The sequence below is a fragment of the Mustelus asterias genome, unplaced genomic scaffold (assembly GCF_964213995.1).
Source record: "Mustelus asterias unplaced genomic scaffold, sMusAst1.hap1.1 HAP1_SCAFFOLD_1207, whole genome shotgun sequence".
Classification (NCBI taxonomy): Eukaryota; Metazoa; Chordata; class Chondrichthyes; order Carcharhiniformes; family Triakidae; genus Mustelus; species Mustelus asterias.
In genome coordinates this window covers 92,620-107,878 of record NW_027591152.1, presented here as the reverse complement: position 1 = coordinate 107,878, position 15,259 = coordinate 92,620, and the positions used below count along the sequence as shown (strand labels likewise).

Below are 15,259 nucleotides of genomic sequence, written 5' to 3'. Positions count from 1 at the left end.
ATGCACACACAATGACGGTGACCACTTTAAAATGCTACTATCTGTACAATTACTATTCAACAGATTTAAAAAAACACTGAAACATTCACCAAATTACAAAGGAAGTTATTCTACAATTACAACAAGGATGTAAAAGTATTGCTTTAACCTGTACTAGGTTTTGGTAAGTGGTCATCTCTGACGAGAAGGAAAATGCAAATAAATATTTGCATAGTGTTTTTTACATCTTCAGGACATTGCAAAATATTTGGTTCAATGAATTACTTTTGAAAAGGAGTCATTACTATATAGGCAAATATGGCAGTCAATTTTAAATCACAAATTCACATTAAAAAAATTGATAGTGAGCTTTTCAACTTAATGGTGTTGATCGGGAAATAAATGCCGACTAGGTTACCAGGACAACTACCCTACTGTTCTTGATAAAAGAATGCCATGGGGTCTTTTACAACCTTTAGACTCAGCTGAATGGCTCTGGCTCAGCATTTTATTTAATAGATGCCACCTCCAACGACACAACACATGACGAACTTGAGCTTCCTTGGAGTTGCAGTGCAGAGCCAGATTGCTATTTTTTTTTTTTACATTAAATGTTATTGATCCTACCTCGCCGGCCTTTCAACTCAGGCCAGGTGCGATCTGGGTAAAGAGGGAAAAGGGTCTCAGTAGAAGGAAGAATCTCGTGGGTTGTCGTTTGGAGATTCGCAGGTGTGTGTATATGTGTATGGGATGGGATCAGTATTGGTCTGTGCAACAGTTACCCAGAATTTAGAAGATTTTCTTCTAACTTTTTCAGAACTATCTGAAGCTTGCAATTTAAAAATCACATTTTCAGATGGTTCCCAGTGCAGGGCAACTGCAGACCAGAACAGGCCATTTAGCTCCTTGAGCATGTCCAGCTAAATCATCATTGAACCAATATCTCAACTTCATTTACCCCGTCTTTGCTCTGTATGTTTTGATACATTTGCTTAACAAAAACAAATCTTGAAAATTCCAATTTACAAGCCAATTCTCCTTTGGGAAAAGGAGTTCTGGACTTTGTGAGAAAAACTGTTTCCTCATTTCACTCCTTAAGGACCTAATTCTAATTTTAACATTCTCCAAACAGAGAAAATTGTTCATCTGTATCTATCCTATGAAATCCCTCACCCAGCGCTCAAGTGCTACTCTAGACTGTGTGCTTAGCAGAGCCTGAAATAAAGATTTTCTTATAAATGTGCTATCATTAAGGGAGAAACATTAAGAAAATTGCTCATAGGTAACAAATAGCTGCAGTAAATTAGAGAAACAATAAGTGGTCGGTTTGCTGCTGTTGTTGAGCCTTTGACTACTTTTTTCCAGTTTCATTGCTTGTTCTGATTGATTTGTTGGAAATTCTGTTTTTGTGCTTTTACTTCCTATTGACATTTGTGATTTTTCTTGATGCCTACTTCTCTTTCAGAATTTTTTCGTCACTTATGACAAGGATGCAGTCTGATAGTTTTAAAAAATTCTTTCACAGGATGTGGTGTCGTTGGCTAGGCTAGCATTTATTGCCCACCCCCAATTGCCCTCAAGAAGTTGGTGGCGAGCTGCCTTCTTGAATCCCTGCAAGTCCATATGGTATACTTACGCCCAGTGCTGATAGGGAGTTCCAGGATTTTGACCCAGCTTGGCTGGGTGTGGCTTGGAAAGGAATTTACAGGTGGTGGTGTTCCTATGCACCTGCTGCCTTTGTCCTTCTAGGTGATAAGAGGTCACGGGTTTGGAAGGTACTGTCGAAGGAGCATTGGTGAGCTGCTGCAGTGCATCTTACAGTTGGTACACACTGCTATCACTGTGCATCAGTGGTGGAGGGAGTGAATGTTGAAAGTGGTGGATGGGATGCCAGTCAAACAGACTGTTTTGTCCTGGACGTTGAGCTTCTCGAGTGCTGCTGGAGGTGCACTCATCCAGCCAAGAGAAAACATCCCATCATACTCCTGACTTGTGCCTTGCAGATGGTGGATGGGCTTTGTGGAGTCAGGAGGTGAGTTACCCTCCACAGAGTTTCTAACCACTGAGTTGCTTGTGTGGTACGAATGTTACTTGTCAGCCCAGGCCTGGATATTTTCCTGAACATGTTGCACTTGGGTACGGACTGCTTCAGTATCTGAGTTGCGAATGGTGCTAAACATTGTGCAATCACCAGCAAACATCTCCACTTCTGATCTTACGAGAGGGACAATCATTGAAGCAATTGAAGATAGTTGGACCTAGAACACCACTCTGAATCCAGCCCCAAGATAAGATGCAGTATGCACAATATCAAATTGATCACTAAAGCTACATATGTTGCCAGCCTTTTAAAAATCTAAATAATTATAGAAATTGGATTTACTTTTTGTACTGATCAATGTTTCTTTAGAGCAGGAAATTACATACTTATGGGAATTGTCATAACAGCTTGAATGAAAGGAAAGCAACTTAAATTATTTTTTCTGGGATAACTGTTTAGTGAAAAGGTGCACTGGAAAAATGGAATTTTGAAATAAATATTTGTAATTTGCAAATATTATCCTGGAAAACTATGGTTTTTACTGATCCCGAATGAGAAGCCATTTCTCAGTTAGATTAATTTCCAAATACCTTTTTCAGCTGCTGCTCTTTAATACTTTTTACAATTTTAGCAGGCTCCAAGATCTGATTCCTATAATTTTCAGACGCTATGATTCGAGATTGGGCCAAATGCAAGGTTCCTTCAAGATATGACTTCCATACTGCAAGCATACTTCTGTAAAAAAAAACAAAAATATTTAAAATTTTGCACTGGCTACATAGCCAACAGAAACATCTGGTCATAGTTTTTAATCACCCTGCAGAGAAAAATTCCGTGGTTAGTAAGAGAAGTGATCAACCTTGGAGATGCCAGATTCTACAAGGCATTCATTTCTGGGTTTGGATCAATTTCAGCCAAACAAAACTAAAGCTCACAGTAGAATTAATTTTTATAGTCTTAAAATTATACACGAACATACATGCCAACATATGAATGAGGAATATAGCATTTGGCCCCTTGAGCCTGCTCCGCCATTTGATAAGATCATGGCTGATGTGATTGCAGTCCTCTTTACAGTCTATCACCTAAACCCTTTGATTCCCTTGTCAGACAATAATCTATCTAATTCAGTCTTCAAAATATTCAATGACCCTGTTTCTACTGTTCTCTGAAGAGAATTCCACAGATTGGTGACCTTCTAAGAGGAAGGAAATCTCATCTCCATCTTAAATGAGAGATAGCTTATTGTTAAACTGTGCCTCCCCTCTTTCTCATTGCTCCCACAAGGGGAAACAACCTTTCAGCATCCACCCTGTGAAGTCCTCTCAGGTTTTATATGTTTCAATAAGATTACCTCTCATTCTTCTAAATTCCAAATGCTACAAGCCCAACCTATCCAAACCTTTCCGCATAAGGCAACCTCTTTATGCCAGGAATCGATGGAGTGAACCTTCTCTGAACTGCTTCGAATACAATTATATCCTTTTTCAAATAAGGAGACCAAAACCATGCATAGTACGTCAGAGGTGGGTTCACCAAGGCCCTGTGCAGCCATTGCAAGCTTCCCTACTTTTATAATTAATTCCCCTTGCAATAAACATCAACAAAAACACAGTAGGAACCATCACTAAGCCTGGCTTTGATTCAGCAGCTGAAGAAGCCTAAAGACAGAGATTGAGGATATATCCTCCACCAAAACGACATTGATTTTTTGTTTTTTTCTGGGAAGGCTTCACTACATCCAATATAACATATTTGCGGGGCTGAGTGTGTCAAAGACAAAAAGGCATGGCAGGGAATCGTGCAATTATGGCATTTTCTTTGATCTGTAATAAATGTAAATGCTTTTAGGTTCCTTCAAATAGTTGGAATCATTTGACTTCAAGTGGGGTGATGGGTCCATAAATGGCATAGGATAGAGGGTTTAGAGGGGATTCAAGGGGAAGTCTCTTCCCCGAGCGAATGGTGGGGGATCTGGAATTCATTGCCTGAAAGAGTAGAGGCTGAAACCTTCATTACATGCTTGGGTATGGACTTGAGATGCCCTAGCCTACTTAGCCACAGACCAAGAGCTGGAAAGTAAGGTGAGGTTGGATGGCTACTTGTTGGTCGGCATGGTCGCGTTGTCTCCTCCCATGCTGTAAATCTCTATGATTCTATGGTAGAAATATTAGTTTCCCTTCTATTACAATCAAGACTGTGGACTAATGCATTTGTATCAAATCATGAAAGTGACCTCAGTATTCTGTGTAATACAGGATGAAGTCCATCCTACACTAACAATAGGACATGCATGACCTTGCTGGAAGCGAAGCAAAGGACTATGGCAAGTTTTCGCAAACTATTTACCAATATGACCTCATTTTAACTCACCAAAACTCTTTCTCAAAGGCAATTAGGGATGGGCAATAAATGCTGGACATACCAGTCATGCCCATGTTGAATGAATATATAAAATATCTCTTGAAAATTACCATGTCCCCAGACGCCAGTAAGAATAAAACAGCAATAAGGCAGCACAGTAACATTAGAGTATAGAATTATTAAGGTTTGCATATTTTAGATCAACATGTGATAATAAACAAATACAAAAATTTGTGTTTTAATGTATGGTTTTAAAACCTTATTTTGCCAAGCTCTCCATATTCCCTTATGACAGAGGATCCAGTGAAGCCCTTTTCTCCCACACTTACCACACCACATACAACACAATCAACCCCTCCAGCCCCACTACATATTCATACATGCCCCCTTCCCTTCACTCAATCAACAGCACCTCTTCCCAACCCCCAACATTCCTCACTTACTCACTCGGCAGCTCCTCTCCAACCCTACCCACAACTCATTCTCTCAGCAACCTGGCCTTTCCAACAGTCATACAGCAACATAAAGCTGCCAAGGGGCACAAATGCCGCTCATTCTAAGTCAGTGTGACTGTGAACCTGCGCTGATTTACAATTGTCAGCTGAGAATCAGGCTCCACTGCTCATTCCTGGGTAGCTTGTTGCACTGCATCATATGCATGTCCCTCAACACATCAGTTATATCCTATTTTGCATCCAGAAGAAATTCACGCAGACATGAGGAGAACATGCAAACTCGCACAGACAAACTCCACCCAAGCCGGGAATCGAACCTGGGTCCCTGGCGTTGTGAGGCAGCAGTGCTAACCATTGTGCCCACAATAATAATAATAATAATTCTGTAATTTCTTTTGCTGGCTACAGGGCACCATTTTAAACATCTCACTCTCCTTTCACTTGACAAATCAATTAATAACGCACAGTGCAGAATCAACCTCGCTGACTTTGTGAATTTGCAGTTTTGACACAGCTTCATTTAGATCCTCTGCAGTGACTGCTTCCAAGTCTTCCAGAGAAAAACAAACATCTGCATCAGGCTTTACTGTTCCCACACCCCTGCCTGTGGGGCTGCTGAATCTTGCAGCCCCCCTCAGTGGCCAGCATCAGAATGCACCATCCCAGTGGAATGAATGGCGACTTACCCAGGCCTGCTTCCAGCTCTTTATTGGCAGAGATTTGCCAGGCTTTGAGAACCTCTCCGCTAGCCTTTGGCCAGATGGATGAAGCTCGGTCGAGGGAAGGCAGAGATCAGAAAAAAATTAAAAGGCTGACTTTTGGACAATAGGATTCCACTGAATTGCAGAAATGTTTCATCCCTGTATCAAAAATTAGCATGATGTGGCCTTTGGGTATAAAATGCATGGAGGTAATAAAGAAAATGTCGCTGCAAGTGCCATTCTACTATCTGTCAAGGCACGTGGGCTTCACTAGCTAGGCCAACATTTATTGCCCATTCCTAATTGCCCTCGAGATGGTTGTAGTGTGTCACCTTCTTGAACCACTGCAGTCCACATGGTGTAGGCACACCCACATGGTGTTACGGAAGGGAATTTCAGGATTTGACCCAGTGACAGTTAAGGAATGGCAATGTAATTCCAAGTCAGGATGATGTGTGGCTTGGAAAGGAGCTTGCATGTGGTGATATTCCCATGCATCTGCTGCCTGTGTTCTTCTAGCTGATAGAGGTCACAGGTTTGGAAGATGCTGTCGAAGGAAACTTGGTGAGTTGCTGCAATGCATCTTGTAGATGGTACATACTGCTGCCATTGTGCATGCGATGGAAGGAATATTGGAGCATTAATCTGGGTCTCTGATGGATGCCAATTAAGTGGGCTGTTAGTCTTGGATGGTGTTGAGCTTCTTCAGTGTTGCTGGAGCTAGACTCATCCAGGCAAGTGGAGATTATCCCATCTCACACTTCAGACTTGTGCCTTCCAGATAGTTGACGGGCTTTGGGAAGACAGGTGGTGAGCTACTCACTGCAGAATTCCAAGATCCTGAATGCTCCTGTAAGTCACAGTATTTATATGGCTGATCAGTTCAGTTTCTGGTCAATGATAACCAATGTTGGGGGATTCAACGATTTTGAACGTCACTGGGAGATGGTTGCATTCTTTGTTGGAGTCATTGCCTAATTTTTCTGTGGCATGAATGTTACTTGCCAAGTATTAGCCCAAGCCTGAATATTGTCTTGCTGCATATGGGTACAGTGCTTCAGTATCTGAGGAGTTGCAAATGTTGCTAAACATTGTGCAATAAATCAGCAAACATCCCCACGTTCGACTTTATGATCAACCAGCTGAAGATTGTTGTACAGGTTACTACCCTGAGGAACTCCTGCAGTGATGTGCTGGGACAAATATGATTGACCTCCAACAAACTTTCTTTGTGCTAGGTATGACTTCAACCACACCTCACCTTTTGTGGTTCAACTCTTTTGTCCATGCTTGAACTAAGGCTGTAATAAGGTCAGCAGCTGGGTTGCCCTGGCAGAACCCAAACGAAATGTCAGCGAGCAGGTTACTGCCAAGTATGTGCTGTTCGATAGTGCTGTTAACACCTTCACCTATCACTTTGCTGATGATTGAGAATAGGCTGATGGGGCAGTAATTGGCTGGGTTGGACTTATCTTGCTTTTTGTGGACAGAACATACCTGGGCAATTTTCCAATTGCTGAGAAGATACCAGTGTTGGAGTTGTATTGGAATACCTTGGCTAGTGGAGCAACTAGTTCTGGAGCACAGGTCCTCAGTAATATTGCCGAAATATTGTCAGGGCACACCATGTTTTCAGTATCCAGTACCTTCATATGATCCATATAAAGAATGTAGGAAGGAACTTAAGGACGAGTTAGGAGGGCTAAAAGGGGTCATGAAAAGTCCTTGGCAAAAAGGACTAAGGAAAATCCTAAGGCATTTTATACGTATGTAAAGAGCTGGAGGGTAGCCAGGGAAAGGGTTGGTCCACTCAAGGATAGTGAAGGGAATCTATGCATGGAACCAGAGGAAATGGGCGAGATACCAAATGAATACTTTGCCTCAGTATTCACCAAAGAGGGACTTGATGGATGAGGAGCCTAGGGTAGGGTGTGTAGATATTCGGAGTCATGTCGATATCAAAGAGGTGGTAATGGGCGTCTTAAAAAGCATTAAAGTAGGTAAGTCCCCAGGGCATGATGGGATCTACGCCATAATACTGAGGGAGGTAAGGGTGGAAATTGCTGGGGCCATGACAGAAATCTTTGCATCCTCATTGGTTCCAGAAGTTCCAGAGGACTGGAGGATAGCCAATGTTGTTCCATTATTTAAGAAGGGCAGCAAAGATAATCCAGGAAATTATAGGCCGGTGAGCCTTATGTCAGTGGTAGGGAAATTATTGGAAAAGATTCTTAGGAGCAGGATTTATTCACAGTTGGAAACAAATGGACTTGTTAGTGATAGACAGCACGGTTTTGTGAAGGGGAGGTCGTGCCTCACTAACTTGATCGAGTTTTTCGAGGAAGTGAAGATTATAGATGAGGGCAAGGCAGTGGATATTGTATACATGGACTTCAGTGAAGCCTTTGACAAGGTGCCTCATGGTAGACTGGTACAAAAGGTGAAGTCACACAGGATCAGAGGAGAGCTGGCAAGATGGATACAGAACTGGTTTGGCCATAGAAGACAGAGGGCAGCAGTAGAGGATTGTTTTTCTGAATGGAAGGCTGTGACGAGCAGTGCTCCACAGGATCAGTTCTGGGACCTTTGTTGTTAGTAAATATAAATGACTTGAAGGAAAATGTAGCTGGTCTGATTAGTAAGTTTGCAAATGACACAAAAATTGGTGGAGTTGCGGATAGTGAAGAGGATTGTCAGAGGATACAAATATAGACCGGATGGAGACTTGGGCAGAGAAATGGCAGATGAAGTTCAATCCGGACAAATGAGATAATTCATTTTGGAAGGTCCAATGCATGTAGGAATTATACAGTAAAGGTGGAACCCTTAGGAGTATTGACAGGCAGAGAGATCTAGGTGTACATGTCCACCAATCACTGAAAGTGGCAACACAGGTGGATAAGGTAGTCAAGAAAGCATTCGGCATGCTTGCCTTCATTGGTCAGGGCATTGAGTATAAAAATTGGCAGGTCATGCTGCAGCTGTACAGAATCTTAGTTAGGCCCCATTTAGAATATTGTGTACAATTCTGGTTGCCACACTACCAGAAGGGTGTGGATGCTTTGGAGAGAGTACAGAAGAGGTTTGCCAGGATGTCACATGCTCTGGAGGGTATTAGCTAAGAGGAGAGGTTGGATAAACTTGGTTTATTCTCACTGGAACGACGGAGGTTGAGGAGGTTTACAAGATTATGAGGGGCACGGACAGAGTGGAAAGTCAGATGCTCTTTCCCATGGTAGAAAAGTCAAGTACTAGGGGACATAGGTCTAAGGTTCATGGGGAAAAGTTTCGAGGAGATGTGCAAGGCAAGTTTTTTTTTTACACAAAAAGTGCTGAATGTCTGGAGCACGCTGCCTGGGGAGCTGGGGGGAGGTGGTGGGAGCAGGTAAGATCGCGGCATTTAAGAGGCATCTAGATGAATACATGAATGGGATGGGAATGGAAGGATATAGACTCCATAAGTGCATACAGTTTTAGTTTAGGCAGGCATCATGATCGGTCCAGGCTTGGGGGCCGAAGCGCCTGTTCCTGTGCTGTACTTTTCTTTTTCAGCTGTTTCTTGATATCGCGTGGAGTGAAGTTGAGCAATGCAGAACAAGTCGTGGATAGCACGTTTAATGAGATGGTCAAACCAAAGGTGAGGATTGCACAGACAGAAAGGGAACGGGTGTCCATCAGGAACAGTAAAATACTCAAGAAGGTAGTGCAGGAGTCCCCTGAGGTCATCTCCCTCTCAAACATGTATACTGCTTTGGATACTTTTGGGGGGAAGGGATGGGGAAGAGAGAGAGAGAGAGCGCGAGAGGAGGAAATGGCCTCTTAGGGGAAAAGGAAAGTACAGCAGCCAAGTTCACAGCACCGTGGGTGGCTCTGCTGCTCAGAGGGGCGGGAGGAAAATGAGTGGCACGGCTATAAGTGATAGGGGATTCAATAGCTCGAGGCACAGACAGACGCTTCTGTGGCCACAAACGTGAATTAAGGATGGTATGTCGCCTACCTGATGTCAGGGACCAGGAGGTCAAGGAGTGGCTGCAGTGCATTCTGGGAGGGAAGGTGAATAGCCAGCGGTCATGGTGCACATTGGTACCAACGACATAGGTAAACTAAGGGATGAGGACCTGCAAGATGAGTACAGGAAATTAGGAGGTAAATTAAAATGCAGGTCCTCAAATTTAGTAATCTCAGGATTACTTCCAGTTCCATGCACCAGTGAGAGCAGGAGTAAGAGGATCGACCAAACGAACACATGGTTGGAAGGATAGTGTATCCGGGAAGGATTTAGATTCTTTAGGCTCTGGGACCAATTCTGGGGAAAGTGTACAATCTGAATGGGCTGTAACCAGGCAGAGCTGGAGCCAATGTCCTTGTGGGGGCATTTGATAGTTCTGTTGGGGAATATTTAAACTAGTGTGGCAGGGGGATGGGATCCCAGGAGTAGGATCAGATATGTCAGATTCAGATCAGGAAAATGGAGGTAGAACATCAGATGGTGATGTAAAAGATGTAGTATAGACCTGGAATTACAGGTGAGGCAAAGTTTAGAAATGTTCAGCAAGGGAAATTGACAGTTTATATTTCAATGCAGGCAGTAATTACAAAAGGTAGATGAGTTAAGGGCACAAGTAGACACATGGCAACAGGATGTCATTGCTTTCATGGAAACCTGGCTAAAGGAGGGGCAAAATTGGTAGCTCATTATCTCTGGTTACAGAGTCTTCAGACCGTAGAGTGGAAGATACAGGAGGGGGAGTAGCACTAATGGTTAAAGAATCAGTTTCAGTTGTGAGAAGGGATGACATATTAAACGGGCCAATAACAAGGCGTTAGCTTAGAAATGAAAAAGGAGAAAATACACTACTGGGAATGTACTACAGAAGTAGTAGAGTGGACAGGATAAAATTGTTTCCCTTGGTAGAGAACTCTAGAACCAGGGGACATGGATTCAAGATGAGTGGCAGAAGATGTAGAGGGGATGTGAGGAAGAACTTTTTTTATGTAGAGGGTAGTGGGTGTCTGGAATTCGCTGCCCAAGTTGGTGGTGGAGACAGAGACCCTTAACTCTTAAAAAGTACCTGGATCGGTGCCTTTAATGCTGTAAGCCAAATGGTTATGAGCCGAGTGCAGGAAGATGTGATTAGAAAGGGCACCTGGGCGCCCTCAGGCTGTCATGGGCAACATGGGCTGAATGGTCTCCTTTTGTGCTGTAACTATTCTGTGGTTCTAACTGAATTGGCTGAAGACTGGCATCTGTGATCCTGGGGACCTCAGGAGGAGGCCATGATGGATCACCTCTGGGTTGAAGATAGCAACAAATTGACTTTTACACTCATGAGCTGGGCTCCCCCATCATTGAGATATTTGTGGAGCCTGTTCCTCATTGGTTGTTCAATTGTCCACTATCATTCATGATTGGATATGGCAGAGCTGCAGGTCTTAGATCTAATCTGCTGATTGTGCGATTGCTTAGCTCTGTTAATCACACATTGCTTCGCTGTTTGGCATGCAAGTAGTCCTGTCTTGTAGCTTCACTTGGTTGATCCTTCATTTTTAAAGTATGCTTGGTGCTGTTCCTGGTATGCCCTCCGGCACTTTTCGTTGAACCAGGGTTGATTCCCTGGCTTGATGGTAATGTTAGAGTGGGGGAAATGCCGGGTCATGAGGTTACACGTTACGGTTTTTTTCATTATTGTCACAAGTAGGCTTAACAGTGCAATGAAGTTACTGTGAAAATCCCCTAGTCGCCACACTCCGGCACCTGTTTGGGTACATTGAGGGAGAACTTAGCATGGCCAATACACCTCACCAGCACGTCTTTCGGACTGTGGGAGGAAACTGGAGCACCCGGAGGAAACCCATGCAGGCATGGGGAGGACATGCAGACTCCACATAGACAGTGACCCAAGCCGAGAATTGAACCCGGATCCCTGGCGCTGTGAGGCAGCAGTGTGCCACCATACTGCAATCCTGCTGCTGATGGCCACAGCATCTCATGGGTACCCAATTTTGAGCTGCCAAATCTGTTTGAAATCTATTGCATTTAGCTTGTGGTAGTGTCACACAACATGGTGGAAGGTATCCTCAATGTGAAGACAGGACTTTGTCTCTGTACAGTGGTCACTTCTACCAATACTGTCATGTACAGATGCATCTGCAACAGGTAGATTGGCAAGTATGTGGTCAAGCAGGTTTTTCCCCTCTTGTTGGATCTCTCACCACCTGCTGAAAACCCAGTCTAGCTGTTATGTCCTTTAGGACTCTGCCAGCCTGATCCCTAGTGGTGCTACCGGGCCACTCTGTGATGGACATTGAAATTCCCAGAGTACATTCTGTTCCCCCTTGCCACCCTCAGTTCAACCTCCAAATGGTGGTCAGATTCAACAACGGAGGGGGGAACGGTAGATAGTAATCAAGAGGTTTCCTTTTGTTTGCCCTGATACCAATGAGGACTCCCAGGGAAATTTCCTCCTGACTATATACCATTGTGCCACTGGCAGCTATGGTGGATGATCAAGTCTGGGATATGGTCTTTAAAGTACGATTTGATGAGTATGATGTCAGGCCACTCTCCCGATTATGGCACAAACACCAAGCCACATTCCCTCCCTAACGGCATGGAGGGTGAACCCACAGCGCGTGGACTGCAGCAATTCAAGGCGGCAGTTCACCACCATTGTCTCAACTAGGGATGGGCTATAAATGCTGGCCAGCCATCGGCGCCCATGTCCCACGAATGAATGAACAAAAAATAGATGTTAGTAGGGAGGAGTTTGCAGGGTCAATAGGGCTGTGTGTGTCACTGCCATTTCTGCTGCCTGGAATGATGCTGGGTAATCTGCCTGGTTTAATTCCTTTTAGACTTTGTAGTGTTTTGATACAACTGAATATCTAGCTGGGCCATTTCAGAGGGTATTTAAGATTTGATTTATTGTCACATGAAATGGTATACAGTGAAAAGTACTGTTTCTTGCACACTGTACAGACAAAGCATACCGTTCATAGAATACATAAGGGAGAAGGAAAGGAGGGGGTGCAGAATATAGTGTTAGTCATAGCTAGGCTGCAGAGAAAGATCAACTGAATATAAGGTAGGTTCATTCAAAAGTCTGATGGCAACAGGGAAGATGATGCTCTTGAGTCAGCTGGTACGCAATCTCAGACTGTTGTATCTTATTCCTGATGGAAGGAGGTAGAAGAGAGAATGTCTGGGGTGCGTGAGGTCCTTGATTATGCTGGCTGCTTTTCCGAGGTAGTGGGAAGTGTAGACAGACAATGGATGGGAGGCTGATTTGCGTGATGGATTGGACTATGGTCACAACCCTTTGTAGTTTCTTGCTGTCTTGGTCAGAGGAGCCATACGAAGCTGTGATAATTCCGGAAAGGATGCTTTCTATGGTGCATCTGTAAAAATTGGTGAGAGTTGTAGTGGACATGCTGAACTTCTTTAGCTTCCTGAGAAAGTGGAGGCATCAGTGGGCTCTCTTAACTATAGGGTCAGCGTCGAGGGACCAGGACAGGTTGTTGGTGATCTGGACACCGAGAAACTTGAAGCTCTTAACCACTTACATTTCAACCCTGTTGATGTGAGCAGGGACATGTCCTCCACTAAACTTCCTGAAGTCGATAACTATCTCCTTCATTTTACTAACATTGAGGGAGAGATTATTGTCGTCACACCATTTCACCAGATTCTCTATCTCTTTCCTGTTTGAGATATGACCCACAAAAGTTGACCACATTGCTGTGATAATGGTTTCATGGCAAGACCACATGTTAATTCCAGATTTATTCATTTAAATTCCATCAGCTGCCATGGTGAGATTTGAATTAGTCTCCCCAGAACATTAGCCTGAACTTCTGGATTACTAGCCTAATGACATTACCACCATGCCATTACCTGCCCTATTTCACTGTGATACTTCTTGTAGATTATTCCAACAATAAACTAGCAAATTTGAAAATAATCAGTTTTCAATTACTAAAGTTACTGGAAAGAAAACCCAAATAGAAGAATGAATTAATTGTTCCTGAAGGCGCTCGCATTGAAATACGGCAAGTAGGGCTTCTTCTCTGGTCATGATGTGGAGATGCCGGCGTTGGACTGGGGTAAACACAGTAAGAAGTTTAACAACACCAGGTTGAAGTCCAACAGGTTGGACTTTAACCTGGTGTTGTTAAACTTCTTACTGTTCTTCTCTGGTGTCAGTGCATAATGGCATTTCCACCGTAAGTATTAAAAACCTTTCAGACCAACAAGTTCAAGGTCCATTTTCCACTCTGTGTTGAGTTAGCTAACACTTGGGGGCTTTGAGGGACATTGGACATTCAATGATCCTTGCTGGAAAGTGCACATGCGCGCATATTAGATGATGCCTTTGGTGGTAAAATAGTCAATCAGGATCTATCATCCCATGGCAGCCATATGGAGGAATTTGAACACAAGACTGAGATTTTAAATGAGATGTTTTTGCCAGCCCGGGAGCCAAAGTAAATTAGCGAGTACAGGGTTGATGGGTGAATGGGTCTTGGAGTGAGCAAGGTTTTTTGATTTGATTTATTATCGTCACATGTATTAGCATACAGTGAAAAGTAGTGTTGCTTGTTCGTTATACAGACAAAGCATACAATTCATAGAGGAGAGGGTGCAGAATGTAGTGTTACAGTCATAGCTAGGGTGCAGAGGAAGATCAACTTAATACAAAGTAGGTCCATTCAAAAGTCTGATGGCAGCAGGGAAGAAGCTGTTCTCGAGTCGGAGGATATTGAGTTGAGTTTACAGGCACCGGGGTTTTAGCTTAGTTTTATTTTGCATAACCAGCCAGTAAAATGGCATTTGAATAATAACATCATGTTTCTTTTCTCTTTGTTCAGCCAAGCTTTTAGCCTTTATTGGTTTCCCTCCCCCCCCCCCCCGCCCCCCATGATGGTATTGGTCAAACTAGTTGAAATATTTTAACCAATCTGCAGTATTGAAAATTAAAGCATTAATACAACCAATCATAATTGCATATTGGAAAGAAAGACGCTGACATTTTAAAATATATTACCAATACATTGCACGAATACCAGAAATTCATTGGAACAGTTTAGTTGGAACCTTTGCTTTTGCAAGTAGCATCATTTAGGTAATATAATTCTAAAAGACAACTTCAGGCCACCATACAACTTTTGCAATATCTTGTATGTTTACATTACATACATATTTGTCGCCTTCATGCCATTGTTCCTCTTCCAATCTTTGCACGGTAGTTTTTTTATAAAATCAACTTTTTAAAGTAGCATTTTCAAGAATGTGGTCAGGGGACATTTTTGCAGGTAGTGAATAAGTCTGTAATTATCCATGACTATGATCCCTTTCAACAGTATTACATTTTGAATAGTGGTAGTCACACCCATGGAGTTGGATTTTACAATTCCTACCCACGAGTTGATGGTGCAGGGGAGGCGGTTGACAGCTTATTAACTCCAACAGGCAGCCTGCTCCTGCCTCTAGTGCAATTTTACCAGCGGCAGGAGAGATGCTGGACAACCCACCCACCAGTGGCAAAATTGAGAACCTTTCAAGTGGCCAATTAATGCCCACTTAAGGGCCTCATCCAACCCCTGTTGCCAATTCCCACAACAAGCAGCAGCCAGCCTAGCAGGTTTCCATGCATGGGCTGGTGGCGGGCCTCCTTAATGGGCCCCTTGAGTCCTGAGGTCCCCCGGCAGAGACCTACACT

General features: G+C 43.3%; 1 protein-coding gene across 2 annotated transcripts in view; it reads right to left on the bottom strand.

Annotated features, from left to right (window-relative positions):
- Nucleotides 1-583: 583 nt before the first annotated feature.
- Nucleotides 584-15,259, bottom strand: part of LOC144488013 (F-BAR and double SH3 domains protein 2-like) — a 93,136-nt gene continuing 78,460 nt past the window's right edge. Inside the window, exon 5 of one of the 2 annotated variants that reach the window (XM_078206030.1) lies at nucleotides 584-2,755. In XM_078206030.1, coding sequence (XP_078062156.1) covers nucleotides 2,596-2,755 — 160 coding nt within the window. In that variant the 3' untranslated portion in view covers nucleotides 584-2,595. The remainder of the gene's footprint in view (nucleotides 2,756-15,259) is intronic. The other variant, XM_078206031.1, reaches the window with a different exon arrangement.